The sequence below is a fragment of the Salarias fasciatus genome, chromosome 7 (genome assembly GCF_902148845.1).
Source record: "Salarias fasciatus chromosome 7, fSalaFa1.1, whole genome shotgun sequence".
Taxonomy (NCBI): domain Eukaryota; kingdom Metazoa; phylum Chordata; class Actinopteri; order Blenniiformes; family Blenniidae; genus Salarias; species Salarias fasciatus.
The window spans coordinates 22,092,307-22,108,412 of NC_043751.1; the positions used below are offsets into that span (position 1 = coordinate 22,092,307).

Genomic DNA, 16,106 nt, shown 5'->3' on the forward strand with positions numbered 1-16,106 from the left:
CCATGAGGTTCACAGAGTTACCATAAGGTCTAATAACGAGTTCTGCTTTAATGTGGATAGCACTTGTAATTGTCTGCAGGAGACCTTGCAGGCCATTCAGCCTTGTTCATTTTGATTTGATGGAGTCTGAAGTGGAGGAGAAAAGTTTTCAAGTGCTCCACTTGATCAGCTAAAAAATAAAAATCCTGCATCTTTTATATAAAGAAAAATGGCATATTGAAAACATAAGCTCACATATTATGTTATTTTTAATATACTAGTCACAAAGGGAATACCCAGGAATAAATCCGTTTTTATTTTTATGGCTTCTTTCATGCAAATGTTCCTGCCTCAATCTGTTTCACAAAACACTGATATAAAGAAAACACTACAACACGATCAGGACATTAACGCACCAACTAGCCATAACGTTTCAGCCTCCTGCTTTATATTGTTTGAATAAAAGTTTGCCTGGGCCGTCTGAGACATTGTGGGATCCTGCTTGTTCATACATGGTAAGTCGGACCTCACAAGTTGAGTGCATCCTTAAGTTTTGGATCTAAAAAAATAGAGTATAATTTTAAAAAAAGTACACGTTACTGAAATTCATGGACATGTCACTGACTTACATTCATTTCTTGCAGACTGACTAGCATTTGCTGGAGTCAAACCCTAACCCCACCCCCTCCTTTCCTGAGAAAAATAACACTGAACCCCCTTGTCGGGGAGTGTGCTGGAGTTTAGGAAGCAGATATTCGAACAGAAGTTGACACTGCCATCAGGTCCCTGAGCAAGACCTTTGACCCTGACCAGCTCCCAGGCCTGAGCTGTGGAAGCCGCTGCTCCTAGTGTGTGTAAAATTAGCAGAATAGTTCCAATCCAGAGAAGTCATTCCTTCTAAGGGGATCAGTAAAATTTCTTTCTGCACTGACAACACAAAAAAACAGCCGTGATAATGGTAGATCACTGAGAGCAGCAAATGTTTGGAGTTTTGGGTCATCTTCGTCTGCTGCTTTTGAAATATCTGTAGGGTCTTCTTGTGCCGCTCTGGTCAGGATGAGAAGTGAGTCGTTCATCCTCAGGTGTCCAGCAGCAGCATTACAAGCCCTTCATCCTGAGATCAAAAGATCAGAAGTGTCCTCGTTGTGTTGTATCCCATGATGTTTCTACACATTCACACCTTTTCACATTGCGCTTGTGAGACTTGATACATCGGAAAAAGTTTGCATCAGCAACAGATGCTTGAAGTCCTGCAAATTGCAGCCTAGTTGTTCCACCTGCATCAATGAGTCTTTGTCATCAGTGACCCTGTTCATCTCCTGTCCTTCCTTGTAAAGTGATGCCAGGTGTCGTGTGTGTCCTGCAGGTATGGAGGTGCAGCGCCCCAAGCGCCAGGTGTCCAGCGAGGTGGAAGGTGAGGGCTTATCGAGCAGCGCCGGCACGGCCGACAGTCCGGACCTCTACGTGAAGAGCGCGGCCTCCGACGACCCCTCTAACGACGCCGTGACCCCCGACCTCAGCCCGCCTTCGTCCTCGCCGCCCCACACCCCGCCGCCGCCCGCCCGGCCCACGCAGCGCAGCAAGAGTGCCCGCTTCCACCGGCAGACCGCCGTGGATCACGGCGACAGGGGGAAGGAGGGCGGAGGAGGAGGAGGAGGGCAGACTGAGATTCAGGTGTTGATGGAGGGAGGCGAAGGCGGCGGAGGAAAAGCGGAGTACACCCGGGCCAACAGCTGGAGCGAGGACAAAAGGAGGGGGGTGTTGTCGAAAGGAGGAGGCGGGGTCGGCGGCCGAGGAGCGAGCCGGACCAATGGACACAAACACAGCTCCTCCAACCACAAGTCGCGGGAGCACGGCTCGTCCAATCACAGACAGGCCCGAGGGGACAGGTGGACAGAGTCGTCCTCGTCGGCCTCGTGGACCTCCGGGCACCGGGCCGCGCACGGCCGGGGGGGCCGGCTGCTGGAGCAGGACGAGGAGAAAATCAGCAACTACGAGATGGAGATGAAGCCTTTACAGCCCAGAGACTCCACTACCCACAAGCCCCATGGGCACGGGGAGGAGAGGCACGGGCACGGAGAGGGACGCTCGCACGCCGCGCAGCGGCAGCGGCATAAGACCCGGGAGGGGCGGGAGGGGCGAGAGGCCAAGGAGGGCAGAGAGGGAGGGAAGGAGTCCGCACACAAGCCTGACAGGCAGGGGGAGAAGATGGATTCGCGGCCTCTACGGCGGGACCTCACCCTCTCCCCCCCTCTCAAGTCCTCCCCCATCACCCCGGAGCAGCAGGACCAGAGCCTGACGCAGAGCAAGGGCAACTCGGTAAGATTCCCACACTGCACTCAGCCCATGAGCACGGTAAACAGGTGTTTAATGAAACAGTAACAGAGCGACTGTTCCGTTGATACATCTTGATAAAGCTCGAGCTAACAATCCTCTCAGTTGATAGGACAGAGAGACAGCAGCTCTGTCGCTCTTTAACTGTTTTCACTTTCGACAAAAATAACAAGCTCAGGGAAACTTTAGTAAATAAGTTACTAATTCTATAAAAGTACCCAGGTTTCAAAGTGTTACTGCAAAATGTAGTCGACTAACGGTAAAAGCTACAGTAAACAGGAGTTAAGTTTAATAGTAATGGAGGTGGTCTTTCTTTTGGATGATGATATTGCGAAGGCCGCGCAGTGGGATTCTCAAATATTTCGTACTCCCACAAAAAAATATAGCCTGCATCCAACGACAACTCACTACACCAGGGGAATTAATGTCACTGTCATTTGTTTACAAATCGAGCGCACGTTGGATGTGGAAACATGTTTGAAAGCGCTAAGCTACATTCTTCTTTTTCACGCCACTAATGTGTCAGTTGTCCATCCAAGTACTGCCTTGTTTTTGTCGACCCGCCTGTATTTCCTGTTAGCTTTGATGAAGAAATACACGCACACCTGTTCATATCTGTGCTGCCTCCTGCTGCAGAACTCATTCAGGCAGAAAACACGTAGATGTCCTGTATAACCTTTCTTTTTTTATACAAGACGGACAAACTGTGGGCGAGGTAAATCCCATACGGTGGTTTCAAAGCCTGCGAAAACAATGTAAGAACTTCCCTAAATAGCTCTCAAGACCATGTGACCATCATGACCTCTGACCCTTCCTGCAGAGGGTGTCAGCACTCCCAGTAGGCTCCAGTTTATTGTCCACACGTTCTCCCAGATATTTACACTTCCATACTGGCTTAACCAGTCCCGTGTAGCGCACGTCTTTCTCACCTGTTTTACTCCTCCCGAGGCTCACCGGCCCCCTCTGAAGGAAACATCTGTCTCTTTGTTCACCAGCTGTTTGCTTGCAGTGTTTTTCACTCCTGTGCGGTGTGGAACAGGTCGCAAACTGTGCACCAGTCAGGCCTTTTCCATGCAGAAAAATGAGCGAAAAAAAAAAAGAAAAAAAGTTGAGGGTTAATGCACCGGATGACTGGCTTGACCTTATGTCTGCTCGTTTTGATGAATTGTTAATGTAAAAATATTGATTAGAGCAGCTTTTGAAACCTCGGCACTCAGGACCCCCGCACCGGCCCGTTTGGGGCCGTGGTCACACTGGACTGCGGCTGCATGGTGCATTTGTCATATCTGTCATGTCGCTACCACGCATTGATTTGACTAAAAGGATTTGTTGCCCACTGTCATGAGGATACATCCCATCCCCTGTGAGATAACACAATGTTATCCCACATATTAAGATAATCCTGGGGGAGAGGCACGAGGTTTAACCTTGTGAAATAAAAGAGTTGTGGGTTTTTTTTTTATAGTATGAGCAGGCAGTGGAGGGATTACTCTGTCATAATATAATTTTTTGGCTACATCTTGACTCGGGCTCGTAGACGGCCCCAACCCACGCTAATCCGGGGTGATATTATGGCCATGGCATTAGCTAATGAAAGCAACAGGAAAATCTGCAATGAGTAAAAAGAAAAAAAAAAAAAAATCATTGTACATTGCAGATGTGCACCCGCTCCTTTTCTTCTCCCTCCTACACTCTCACTTTGCCGTTGTTGCACACTGCTAAATGCTACATGCTCACTTCGTGGTGAATGCGTCTGCAGCCGCGTGACTGAGGCTGGTCGCTCTGTAGTTCAGTGGCTGCTGCTACCTGCTACTTGAAAAGCCTTGAACATGCACACACAGACACAGACAGACAGAGAGAGAGAGAGAGAGAGAAACCCAGCGGTCCTCTCTGCACCTTAGTAACAGCAGATTGGCAAACTAGCCCCTTCCTCGCTGAAGGCCCCCTATTGGTTAACCAGTGCTCTGTTGCTAGGGAACAGCGTATGCCTTGCTTCAACAGCGGCCAATCGGTGGGCGTGTGTCAGTGACAAGGGGGGTGGAGGTGGGGATGCTGTGTGTGTGTGTGTGTGTGTGTGTGTGTGTGTGTGTGTGTACTTGTTCTTCTATAACGGTGGGGACCTAAACCCGATTGTACACTAACTCATGACGGCTTGTCATTGTGGGGACAAAAATGGAGCCCCCCCCCAATATGGAAAACTGATGCAGTTTAAGTTGGTCAGGCTGTGATTAGGCTGAACTTAACTTGTGGGTTTAAGTTAGAGAAGTGGTTTCAGGGTTAAGTCTGCAGGTAAAGGATATAACTCAATGTATTGTCCCCATAAGGGGTGTGTGTGTGTGTGTGTGTGTGTGTGTGTGTGTGTGTGTGTGTGTGTGTGGCACAAAAACTTGCAGTGTCAAACACTTGTGGGGCCGGAATTACGATTTATTCCAGTTTCGTAATACAGTTTTATGAGCAATGCTACAATTAGGTTGAGATTTAGGTAAAAAGGAAGTACATCATGTCAGTGGTGTGTGTGTGTGTGTGTGTGTGTGTGTGTGTGTGTGTGTGTGTGTGTGTGTGTGTGTGTGTGTGTGTGTGCGCAGACAAACAAGTGTGACGTGTGTAAGACAGGCTACACAGGTACTATCACACTTGGATGAATACACACAAGGAGCCCTGGAGAAACGAGTTAACACTGGTTCTGTTCTGTCACACACACACACACACACTCACTCACGCACATGCACACACTGATTTAACTGATCTCTCAATAAGCCATCAATCAAACTTTATTCTTCCAACAGCAAACGTCAATTTAACGACGCAGCAAAAGGTGCCTCGCTGTTTAACACATCAAGCCTCTGAAGCTCTGTGTCCACTGGAGGACAGGAGACCGTCATCATGGAACACAGACCAGCCCTGTGCGTCCCAGCGGCTCGTATTTACAGGAACATGCGTCCCCAGATAACCGAGCTTTTCATGGCCCACGATAACAACATGTAGTGCGACGCCGAATAGACTCTAAATCACATTGAACCAGAGAGAGCTGGTCTGCAGATAAAAACAACGAATGCAGCTGTAATATAGGTGACAATTGTAGATTTTGAGTTCAAACCAAAATGGTGATATTAATGTTATAATATGCAATATCATTGATATCTGTTTCCAGGTTTTTTTTTATTTCTTTTAACAGATTTTGCCAGAACATTATCTTCCATCTTACAGTAACACAGCTGTCTATAAAGATCCTATGTTGCTTCTATGATCATTTAACCACCAACTTCAACAGCTCCTATCTATAGCAGAGTGCTTCATCTGCGGGTTGAGTATTTTACGAGTATAACTACAAGATAACAGCGAGGAGTCGAACGGCGAAGCTCAGGAATAAAATTCCATTTGAATATAAGGAGTTGATTCAGACTCCGACATCAAACATACTGAGAATTTTCATTGATGCCACCAGTTGTGGGAATTGTTGATGAAAACAAGTTACTTTTTCACATTTTTTCCCAGATTTCATTCAGTTATGATCTCAGCTTGTTTGTCTTTTTATGTTTATTATTTCTTGTCAGAGTAAAACCTGAAAAGCCAACACAAATTTTTCTTTTTTCTTTTTGTCACAACTATGTCACATTCATGTTTTCATTCTCAAGTTGCTATAAACAGTTTTCTGACTTAACAGAAAACATAATTCTGTCCTAAACAATCAACAATTTTCTACAATTTAATATTTAGTTTGGAAAAACGTTGGGTTTGTTTCATCACTCAAAACAGACCGGATCATAGTCAGCCATGGAAGAAACAGTTTAGGTCCGTTTAAGTCTGAGTCTTGGTCGTTGTGTCTTTTGAAAGCTAAGAGCAATAAGATAATCTCACTCAGATGAAGCTTTAAACAGGTATATGTAATCTGTCCTTCGTCTTGATCCCGGTCAGCTCACATGCCGCCGCCGCCGCCGCTGCGGTTTGGCTGCTCTGCAGTTTATCCAAAGCTTCCTTGGGAAGGCCACAAAGGAAGGTATTACTGCAAACCGTAAACGATAAAAGCAGGAAAGAGATCGCCCGGTATCTGCGAGAGCGAGATATGGCTGTGGTTTCGTTTTGCAACGTTTCAGAGAAAATCATTTTAAAAGAAATCGTTGGTTCATATTCAGATGAGGATCATTGGGTCGACTGGGGGTTATGAGCTCCCATCGCTGCAGTGAAAGTCACTCTTTTCAGTTTCTAGACGAAGCCAGCACAAAATGTCTCCCCAAATAATGTTGTTATTAATCCATGTTGTTTGTCGGGAAACATGGCTTCTTTTGTGGTGGAAAAGAGGATAACGGCATCTTCTGCTGCTTGTTGAGGACAGTAACATCAGAACGAATAAAACTTTCATGTCAAACTCTCCAAAATGCTTGAAAAGTTTCCAACAGCAGCGTAGAAAGTGCCTGGATCTGGCCTCGCCTTAGAGCATCTGTACAATCGTCAGATTTAGTGAGAATTCACCAACTAGAGCATAACAACTTCCTGCTGTGATTATTACGATCCAGAATCCAGTGTTATGCTGAAAACAGATTGAAATAAAATTATCATGGAGTTGAGACGAGACAAAGTTGAAACATCAGGGGTCCCGTTGGTGAGCCTTGGAGCATCACATGCATAAATGAAGGGGGAGTAACTCATGAAGTTGATGCAGACTTGAATAAGTTGAGAAGACTGATGAAAAAGGCATGAAAAGTGAGTCGGTGCAGTTGGTATATATTGAGGTTTGTCAACCTGTGATCATCATGTGGAGTTTTTGAGCAAAATCGAGTTGAAGATGTTTGATTGCATCAGAAACGTGGGCAAAACGAAGCTGTAGTGTGGAGACTATCATCTAAGATTCATGTCCAGACAGATTTTGTCTTTACAAGATGAAAAACCAAAGAAAAAAAAATATGTTGCAGCTGTTAAATTATCCATGTTGTGTGAAACATAAGCCGGACTGTAAATCTGGAGCTTCATTTCAGCTTTATGTTGCAGTAACGACGACAATCATGCTCAAACATCAAGTAATAATGTGATTAAGGACTGACTGCAGTTTCTGTCAGACTAAAAAGACTTAAGCCAGCTTTAAACGGTGCTACAGAGTCTCATTCATACAGCACTTGTACTTTAACAATAATAAAAACAGCATACTGTCATGTACCTGATGAGAGACTTTTTTTCTGTATCTCTGCTGTGCTGCGATAAAAAGCAGAATTAAACTTTTATCTAGTCCGCTTGTTCAGGTTCAAGTTCAGAAAATATCAAAAAGATTTCAGATTTAACTCTAAATTAATTCACTGACAATTCACACACATTCACACACACACAATCACTTTCCAAACTCAGTATTACAATAAAGGTTATCCCCAAGATTAATAGAAAGACATGCAACAAAAGTAATAAAAATAAATGACTTCAGTAATATTGAAGCAAGAAAAATGTGATATTGATGTTTAAAAATTTTAAATTACATGATTAAATCATGTACTTAAACATTAATCATGATGATTTTTTTTTTAATACCAAGACTATCCCGTTGTCTTTTCTTCACTCTAATAAAACAAAACAAAACAAAACAAAAAAACACCCTGGATTTTTTTTCATAATATGCTGCTATTGTTCTCTTTTATTAAAACACTCAACTACAAATATCAACCATTTTAATTATTTCATAAATCTGTCTGTTTGCTGTATTTGGCAGAGCCATCATAGTATCTTCTGGGGTTATTCTGTCTGAATTTATAGCAGATAGTGTCCCTCTTTCTACTGGGAAAAACACATCTGAATGTTGTCCCACTGGGAAAGTTTGATGTTCAGTAACTTTCACGAATCTACTTGAGAAAAGGATATTTTAATGATAATGAACAAATGTAGTTAACGTGAAAGCAGTCATCATGACCCATGAATTGCTGGCGTTCCCTTTTGGGAAATGGGATTTTCCTAAATGATAACTGGCCAAGTTCCCAACTCCAACTGTACACTTTACCAGTGCAAAACTATCAAAATGCAAGAATGTTAAGCTGCTTCCCAGTAAAGTGTTCACAGTTATTCCACAGATATCGGAAGAAGAAAAAGAATCAAGAGCTCAAGAGTAACTAGTATCTAAGCTGTTAATTTCTCTCTGTAGAGTTGTGTACGGTGGTATAACTGAATAAAAAGATAATCTGTGGTTGAAAACAACAGAAAATTATAGAGAAAAGCAACATGTGGGTTGTAAATCCTGTCAGATCAGTGCAGGTGACTTTTTTATTATTTTCCCTTCCTCTCAGGTCTGCAACTTGACAGTAGCGGCTCTCATTTTAAAGGAAAAGCTCCTCACAAGCCAACGAAACATTAGATTATAAAAAGTGTTTGTTGCAGAGAAGGCAGCTGGTGGAGAGACGAGACTGCATGTCTTTATTAATAACTCAATGTAGATGATAGCAGCAGCAGCAGTAGTAGTAGTAGTCGAGGGGAAAGGATGCTGAACGGAGGTTTTGCACCGTCTTTGAGATATTTAACTTGATCTTTGTTTCCTCTGAGGAGTGCAGTGCTCTCCGCTTTTTGCACTTCCACTGTTACACAAGAGGAGAATTGAGAGTAAACACACCCTGCTGATGTGTTTTGAACAGAGATATTCTGCTTAATAAACGGGAAGTTAAGAGTTCATAGAGCAAACTCACTGATGCGCAATTTAAAAGTTAAGAAATAATGTGAAATGCAGATTTATTGGCAGACTTCCTGCCATCAATCCACCTTCTTCATCTGCTTTATTCAGCTCAGGGTCTCGAGGAGCTGGAGTCGATCCCAGATAAGACCAGGTCAGACCCTGGACGTGGCACCAGTCCAGCACAGGGGCAACCGACATCTTCTCACAATGAGTCAAAAAAAAAAAACTATGTGAAAACTAATTAATCTTCTATCTGTTGTGTGGCTGATAAGAACACAAATTTATTCCATGTACCACCATTTCAATGCAAACACAGAGACACAGTGACGTCCAATAAGTCACACTTAGAAGCAGTTTAATACCTGTGCCTGCATAGGGAGAACATGCAAACTCCTTACATGCAAAAGCTTTAATTTCAGAATTGAAACAGGCTCGTCTAACTTTAAGAAGACAAAAAAACACACATGTTCCCTCCTGTGCTGTCGTGTTTTGTATTGAGAGCAAGTTTCACATGCAAGACAGTCTCAGTTTTTTAATTGGTTTTGTTACATTTCACAGGACTTTAGTTCGATAATCCCAAATCAACACTGTTTACATCCTTATTAACTCAGTGCAAACAGCTACTCTGCTTAAAGGAAAAGCATTTTCCCTGATTAACACGCTGCATCCTGTTTGATTAACACACACAAATCAAAATTGACGAGTAGCTTCGCATTTAATGCGCAGATACGAGAAATGCACCACGTCTGTGATCGATTGAGAGAAAATGTGTGTTTTCCAGAATATCCAGCGAGCGGCATATCTCGCCGCTAAGATCTGACAGTTTCCGTGTAATTCGCTAATTAAAAATACTAATTGTGAATGATTATGCCTCAGTACAAATGAAATAATTACACTGAGAGATAATCGAATTACGTCGTAATCGCCGAACCACTTTTAAAAAGTGGAAACTCTTGACGGGGAAAAGCCCCGTAAATACAGCAGGAGAATAAGAAAACATGAGTAAATAAAGGTGAAAAAAGGCAGAGAATTAGATAAATTCATCCACCTGCGGTCTGGTAATTGTCTGTGACACAGATCTGAGATAAGCCCATTGCTGTGGTCATCAGCAGAAACCTTGTTAGCGGCCACTCTGGACAGATTCATTTACAACAATGTTGCACTAATGCAGCTTAATAACCGTGCGTAGTGTTACACAGAGTCCCATTTTCCCTCTCCCACTGCAGCCGTTGTGGAAATAATTTTAGAGGTAATCTTAATTAAAACCATAGCTCTTCTGTGGGTCTCTCTATTTTGGTAAATCCTCTATTAAGAGTAAAACATCCTCCGTGTTTATACCTGAAGGGGGGGGAAAAAAAAGAGGATTCGCAGTGGACGTGCACGATGCTGCAGTGTTGAGCTCTCATGAATCTGTAGCTTAAATACTGTAGCTTCGTATGGCAAAAATTAAATGAAGTGCTATAAATACTAGCACCTAAGTTGCTGATGTTGATGTTTATGTGCCAAAAAAGCCGAAACACTCTTTGTAAGTCAAATGGAATTTTTATAAAATGTTCAGTTGCAGAATTTATGGAAATTAATGTTGATTAATGGCACTTTTTTTTTTTCAAATTTAAAATTCTGTCATTTAATGCTCATACTAGTTTATGCCAGATTTCATAATCTACTCCTTAATAGACTTGGATCCTTCTTGGGATTGGCTCAAACCCCTCAAGCTGAATGGCGCCATGCAGAAGAAGAACGGATACATGGATCAGTAAAATGTGCTCCAGTTCACTTTGAAGATATTTACCTGCAGCAGGACAGGTGGTCAGAAAGTCAGGCGTTCACCCGCTCGACCCCATTTGTCAGCAAGCATCTGCTGAAGTGTCATTGAGCAAGAGTTTGGTCCCTCCTCCCTGCTCCTCCCTTTTACATGAAGCGCAGCTGAAAACGACCCCTGACCTCACTGTGCTCCAGAGAGCAACACAAAGATGCATTCTTTGCATTTCCCTTCACATCCTTTTTTTTTATTTAAACCAATAAAACATCTGATCAACCATTGATCAGAAATTAGCTCGTAAAAGCTCCAAATAAATATTTTCCTTTCCACGAATTCAGAAGATGAAAGCATCCTACAAGTTCAGTTTGAGTCCAACTCAAGTCGAAATCAACTTATCTTCAACAGCAGAACACGCTGTCGGTTCAACCGTTTTCTCTCCGAACTGCTGCAGCGTTTACTCTGTTTTAGTTCATCTGCGCAATTTGTTTTTGAGCTTTCATAAACCTGGAGAGATGCATCGTTTCTCAGCGGCGGTTAAAAGAGCCTCCTCCGTCTGAGGCGACAGATAGCAGAATTCACCTGACAGCAGCCTGCTGATTGATGCGCTCGCGGTTATGCAACAAGGGGCGCTGATCCACTGAATGTGATGTAATATGTGTGAAATTGTTTCAAAAAGCATTAAATGAAAGGACTTCTGCACGAACGCTGAAAAACTGAGGAGGATCGTTGACCTTTGTGTTGAAAACAGCCGTTTGATCACGTTTGATGATACATAAGTGAGGATTTGGGCTTTGTGTGAAAGTCCATATGCATGAATGTACACAACCCACCAATAACGGTGTGGGCTCTTTTTGGAGTTGTTCATATAGTTGTGACACTGAGGCATGGACTGTTCTAGACCTCTGAAGATGTGTTGTGGTATCTCACAGCCAGATCCTTTAAGAACAAAACGTTTTGTGGATTCATAATCGTTTTTATTGCACATCCCACAATTGTTCGACTGGATTAAGATGTGATGAATCCACTCTTCAAACTGATCTCTGAGTTACTCAAGTCATTGTTGCTTTGATGCTGACTGAATTATCCTTATGAACGAGGATTTCACGATTGCCCTTTTCAGGAACAAAAACACTGAATGAAACAGGTTTTAAATGTACACAAAAATTGTCTGTAGCTAATTTGAGATTAGTCTCAAGTAAGACGAGCCAGTCTAAACTATTAAACTAAGAGTCAGTAACTATTTTAAAATATATCAGAAACCTGTCAAACCTAGTCTAAAGTAATAGTTATGATGAAATACATGTTTTAAAAAAGTGGATTAAAAGAATATTTCAGAACTGTTCTTAATTATTCTAAAAAGAAACCAAAATAACTTTCAAATATGACCCAAAAAGCACCAGAAGTACTGTAAAATATGACAAAAACTACTTCAGAAACACATTAAGGAATACTTAAAACCAATCAGTTCCATCAGGACGGGGTCTGTGTTACCTGTCGTGGTCACATCCACCTGAACAGCAGGTTCCAGGTTTACCAAGCATCACACTGGCTCGCCTTTCTCCCATAATGCACTCTGGCACCGTGTGTTCCTCACATTGTGTGTGTGTGATGTATCCCTCCCACGAACAGGTACCATGATAAAGAGACGACCAGTGTTCTTCCTTTCAAAACATGATGTGTGTGTTTGTATGCTGGATGTACTTAGTGTATGAAAACAGCCTGGAGTGTGTGTTTCGTGTGTTTTGTGTGTTTTATGCGCGTGTCTTTAATACTGACACTTTCTCTCTCTCTCTCTCTCTGTCTCCCACGCAGGCCTACAGCTCCATCCTGGTTGTTATGGTGATTCTGCTCAACATTGGAGTGGCTATTTTGTTTATCCACTTTTTTATTTAAAGACAGCACTGCTTTCAGAGTCAGCCTATCTATGCTACAACAACTATTAATTCACATGAGTATTACGGCCAATCCGCTGCCCCTTCGTGTTCCCGGCGAGAGGGCCGCGACCCGGCTGAGGGAGGGCGAGCGCCGGCCCGGAGGGGGGATCCGGAGGAGCGGCGTCCAAAGAAGTGGGTGGAAACACGGGTGGACCGGTCCGGGCTCCCCTGGACTGCGTGGAGATGTTAAAGTCCAGAGACCGGACTCACGTGAGCTCCGGTCGCTCACACGCCTGCAGACGGGACTGTCCAGTCGGACTTTTTCATCTTCAAATCATAGTTTTCAACAGATTTGTAAACTTATAATTTATTTATTAACATTTTCTCTCTCATGTACAATACGTTGATGGATATATTCTTTATTTTATAACCCTCCGGCCCTCTTTTCGAAGCTCCTGCCTTGGTTTTGATTACTCCGCCTGCTTGTGTTGTTACAGATAGCTTGAGGTAGACTGCCACACACACACACACACACACACACACACACACACACACACACACACACACACACACACACACACTCATTACTTCATCTGCACTTTATTCGTTTGTGTTTCGTCACTTTAAGCAGAGAAGATTGTACAAAATGCATGTTTACGTCACGTCAGCAGCATTTATTTTCCCCCGCTCTCCATTTCTGATTGAATTCGTGTTGTAGTCGGTCAGTCAGTGTGAGAAACTTCAATCTGGCAGCATTTTCACTTTCTGAGATGAGGCTAATTTAAAGAAGGGCCCCAAGCTGCCTCTTGCCCGGCGCGCCCCAGATTGTGTCTCTAAACGGCCCTGACACCCAGCCTTACTGTATAACTACAGCTTTAAAATGAAAACATAGTTGGTATGAAATTGTATATTTTCCATGTCAGAAGTTAATGATAAATATTTCATTTGTTTTTGGATTTTTTTCAGTGGTCGGAGTTTCTGGACCCTCTAGAATGGTCCGTCTAGTTAGTCTAAGAAAAATTATATATTTTTTTAAAAAAAGATAAATAATGAGAGCGAAACTGCTTGTAACTATGGCAAGATTCATTCGCCCGACCTTGTTTTCCTCAAAACGGCTCGGTGCCTGTGGATCATGAAGTGTCTCACAGTGCAGTGAACCATGATCTACTCAGTAGCTTATGCACAAATATTCATTTAAACCTACTTTATTGTCGACACAATTAGTTGCTTCAACCCATTGCCAGTTTTAATAAGAATATTTTTCATGCTTTTTGTGCTTAAAATTACTTTAATTTCGCTTAATAAGCACTAAGACAGTACAATCCCATTGTATTTGCCTATCAGCCTGTCTACATGGTGCTCTCTGAATTCTTCAAGAACCTCTGATCCAATATGCAACAAAAATAAATGAATAAATAAAATAAAATAAAATAAAGCACCTTGTGGAAAAAGTTCAAACACAGCAACTCTTGAACCAAACTTAAATATTTCTTTCAATGTGTGACCCTCCAATAGATCGTCCACATCTCAAAAAAACCAAACACAACGCTAACTTGATTTTGCACAGTAATATAAATATACTAAATTATATATATATCTATATATCACATCACTTCCTCCCACTCCTGCCTGCACACACTCACCGATGGAGAGGACGGATCTTCCTCCTGTTGGTTTTAAATACATATTGGCTCAGAGGAGGTATTTATGGTATTTAGAGGAAACACCAAAAGAGTCATAGCATAAAAAAAACAACTATAAAACTGCATCTCCAACTGCCCCTCTCAAAACTTAACCTGAAGACACTGACGACATCTTTTATACTATACCTGCAAGAAGTCTGAAAAAGATTAGTAACCATCTGTCTTGCTTCTGTAGTGCAAATTGACTATAGTGCAGCAATGCATGCATACGTACTGTAATATCTTCGTTGTGCATTGAATCTGAAAGAAAATTTAAAAAAATAGGCTTTAGAGGCGCAAGTTTAGTTTTGATGGCGGCAGAGTGGAGACTGCGGTTTTCCAGGGTGCGATTCGTAATGAAAGCAGAGGAGATTGTGTTAAAGATGTGGGGTGAAGGAGGGCGTTTTCAATACAAATGACAGGAAATCACAAGTTGAAAATAAAAATGACGATAAAGAGGAAACATGAACACAGGATGAAGTCCAGAATGCTTAAACTGCACTCAAGTATAAGTGAAAGTAAACTTGTAAACAAGTACAATAATACAAAGTTTGTTCCTCAAAAGCAACTAAACTTCAAATTGTGGTTTACTTGGTTCCATTTTAATTATAACATAATTTTATGGTTTAACTAACACGCAAATGTTGCTAAATTTACATTCTTGAAGAAAAAACACCTGAAAATGCTAATTTATTATCACAGTCTTGTAAGCCATAATCCCTCTGGATCGCACCCTGGTTGTTGTTTTGTTTTAAAATTACACCATGGAAAAGTGTAGGCTGAAGTGAAGCAGGGCTCTAGTGGTGCAGTAATGATCAGCAAACCAACAGACATCGACTGCATCAGTTATGATTTGTTATCTGGAAACAATCAGTTAATTTGCATGCATAGAAATGGGAACCTGGAGGTTTTCAGTTTGGAAAGTCCCTTTTCCTGTTTAGGAGATTTTACAAGGTAACAAGTCTGCCCCCTGAAAACCTGCAGATAAATAATAAACATCACACAGATGAAATGACGGTCTCAGTCAGGCAGCGTTGGCAGTACTGTGCTTTAATGTCTGCAGCTAAATATACTGCTGATTGTGTTTATTATTGGTGCTACATAAGCTAGAGGTACAAATGTACGTGAAACAACACAGACTAACAGACTTACCGCAGTACATCCCAGACATTGCAAGTTTTATTTAAACATTGATTAAATACTTTAGCTTTAAAATAAGTCGAACAAACCAAATAGGTCAAAACAACCCAGCTCAGAGAACTGTCTTCTGACAGTGTTTCCAGATGTTGAATTAGAATGTTCATCAGTAATATTAACTTTTAAAGCAACATTTCATTTGTGTGTTTGCGCATGTGGGTGATGACAATGTTGTTTTTCACTTATCTGCAGTTACTTGTGGCTGACATGTTCACACTCCCAGTGGACCATGGGACTTTCCGAACGGGTGTATCTCCACATTCCCAACTACATGAATGTACCCTGAGCTTCTCCAGGTTCAGTTAGCCTTTCCCACGTGACACATGAACATTATTCCACCGGCCTCCACGTTTGTTTGTATGTGTGCACAAGAACATTCTATTGGAGTGTGTGAACACGTGTGTGTGTGTGTGTGTGGTACTGTTGACCACGTGACAGGACGGGGAGGCGGGCTGGCTGAGCCTGATGCCATCTGTAACAACAACAGGGAGGTTTGCTGTTGTTTTTCTTCTTTCTCTCTGTCCGGCAGCATTTCTCAAAGTACAGATTGGAAGTCAGACTGGGCTGTAGGCCCATTTCAGGTGGTTCCCAGCCCTCCGTGTCGACTCAACAGCTCGGTTAAATGTGCCTGCAACACA

General features: G+C 42.4%; 1 protein-coding gene across 1 annotated transcript in view; it reads left to right on the top strand.

The window, feature by feature from the left end:
- jph3b (junctophilin 3b) overlaps nucleotides 1–12,735 on the top strand; it is a 49,324-nt gene extending 36,589 nt beyond the window's left edge. Inside the window, exons 5-6 of the mRNA XM_030095729.1 lie at nucleotides 1,346–2,298; nucleotides 12,528–12,735. Of these exons, the coding sequence (XP_029951589.1) occupies nucleotides 1,346–2,298; nucleotides 12,528–12,608 (1,034 nt within the window). The 3' untranslated portion in view covers nucleotides 12,609–12,735. The remainder of the gene's footprint in view (nucleotides 1–1,345; nucleotides 2,299–12,527) is intronic.
- The last annotated feature ends 3,371 nt before the right edge of the window (nucleotides 12,736–16,106 follow it).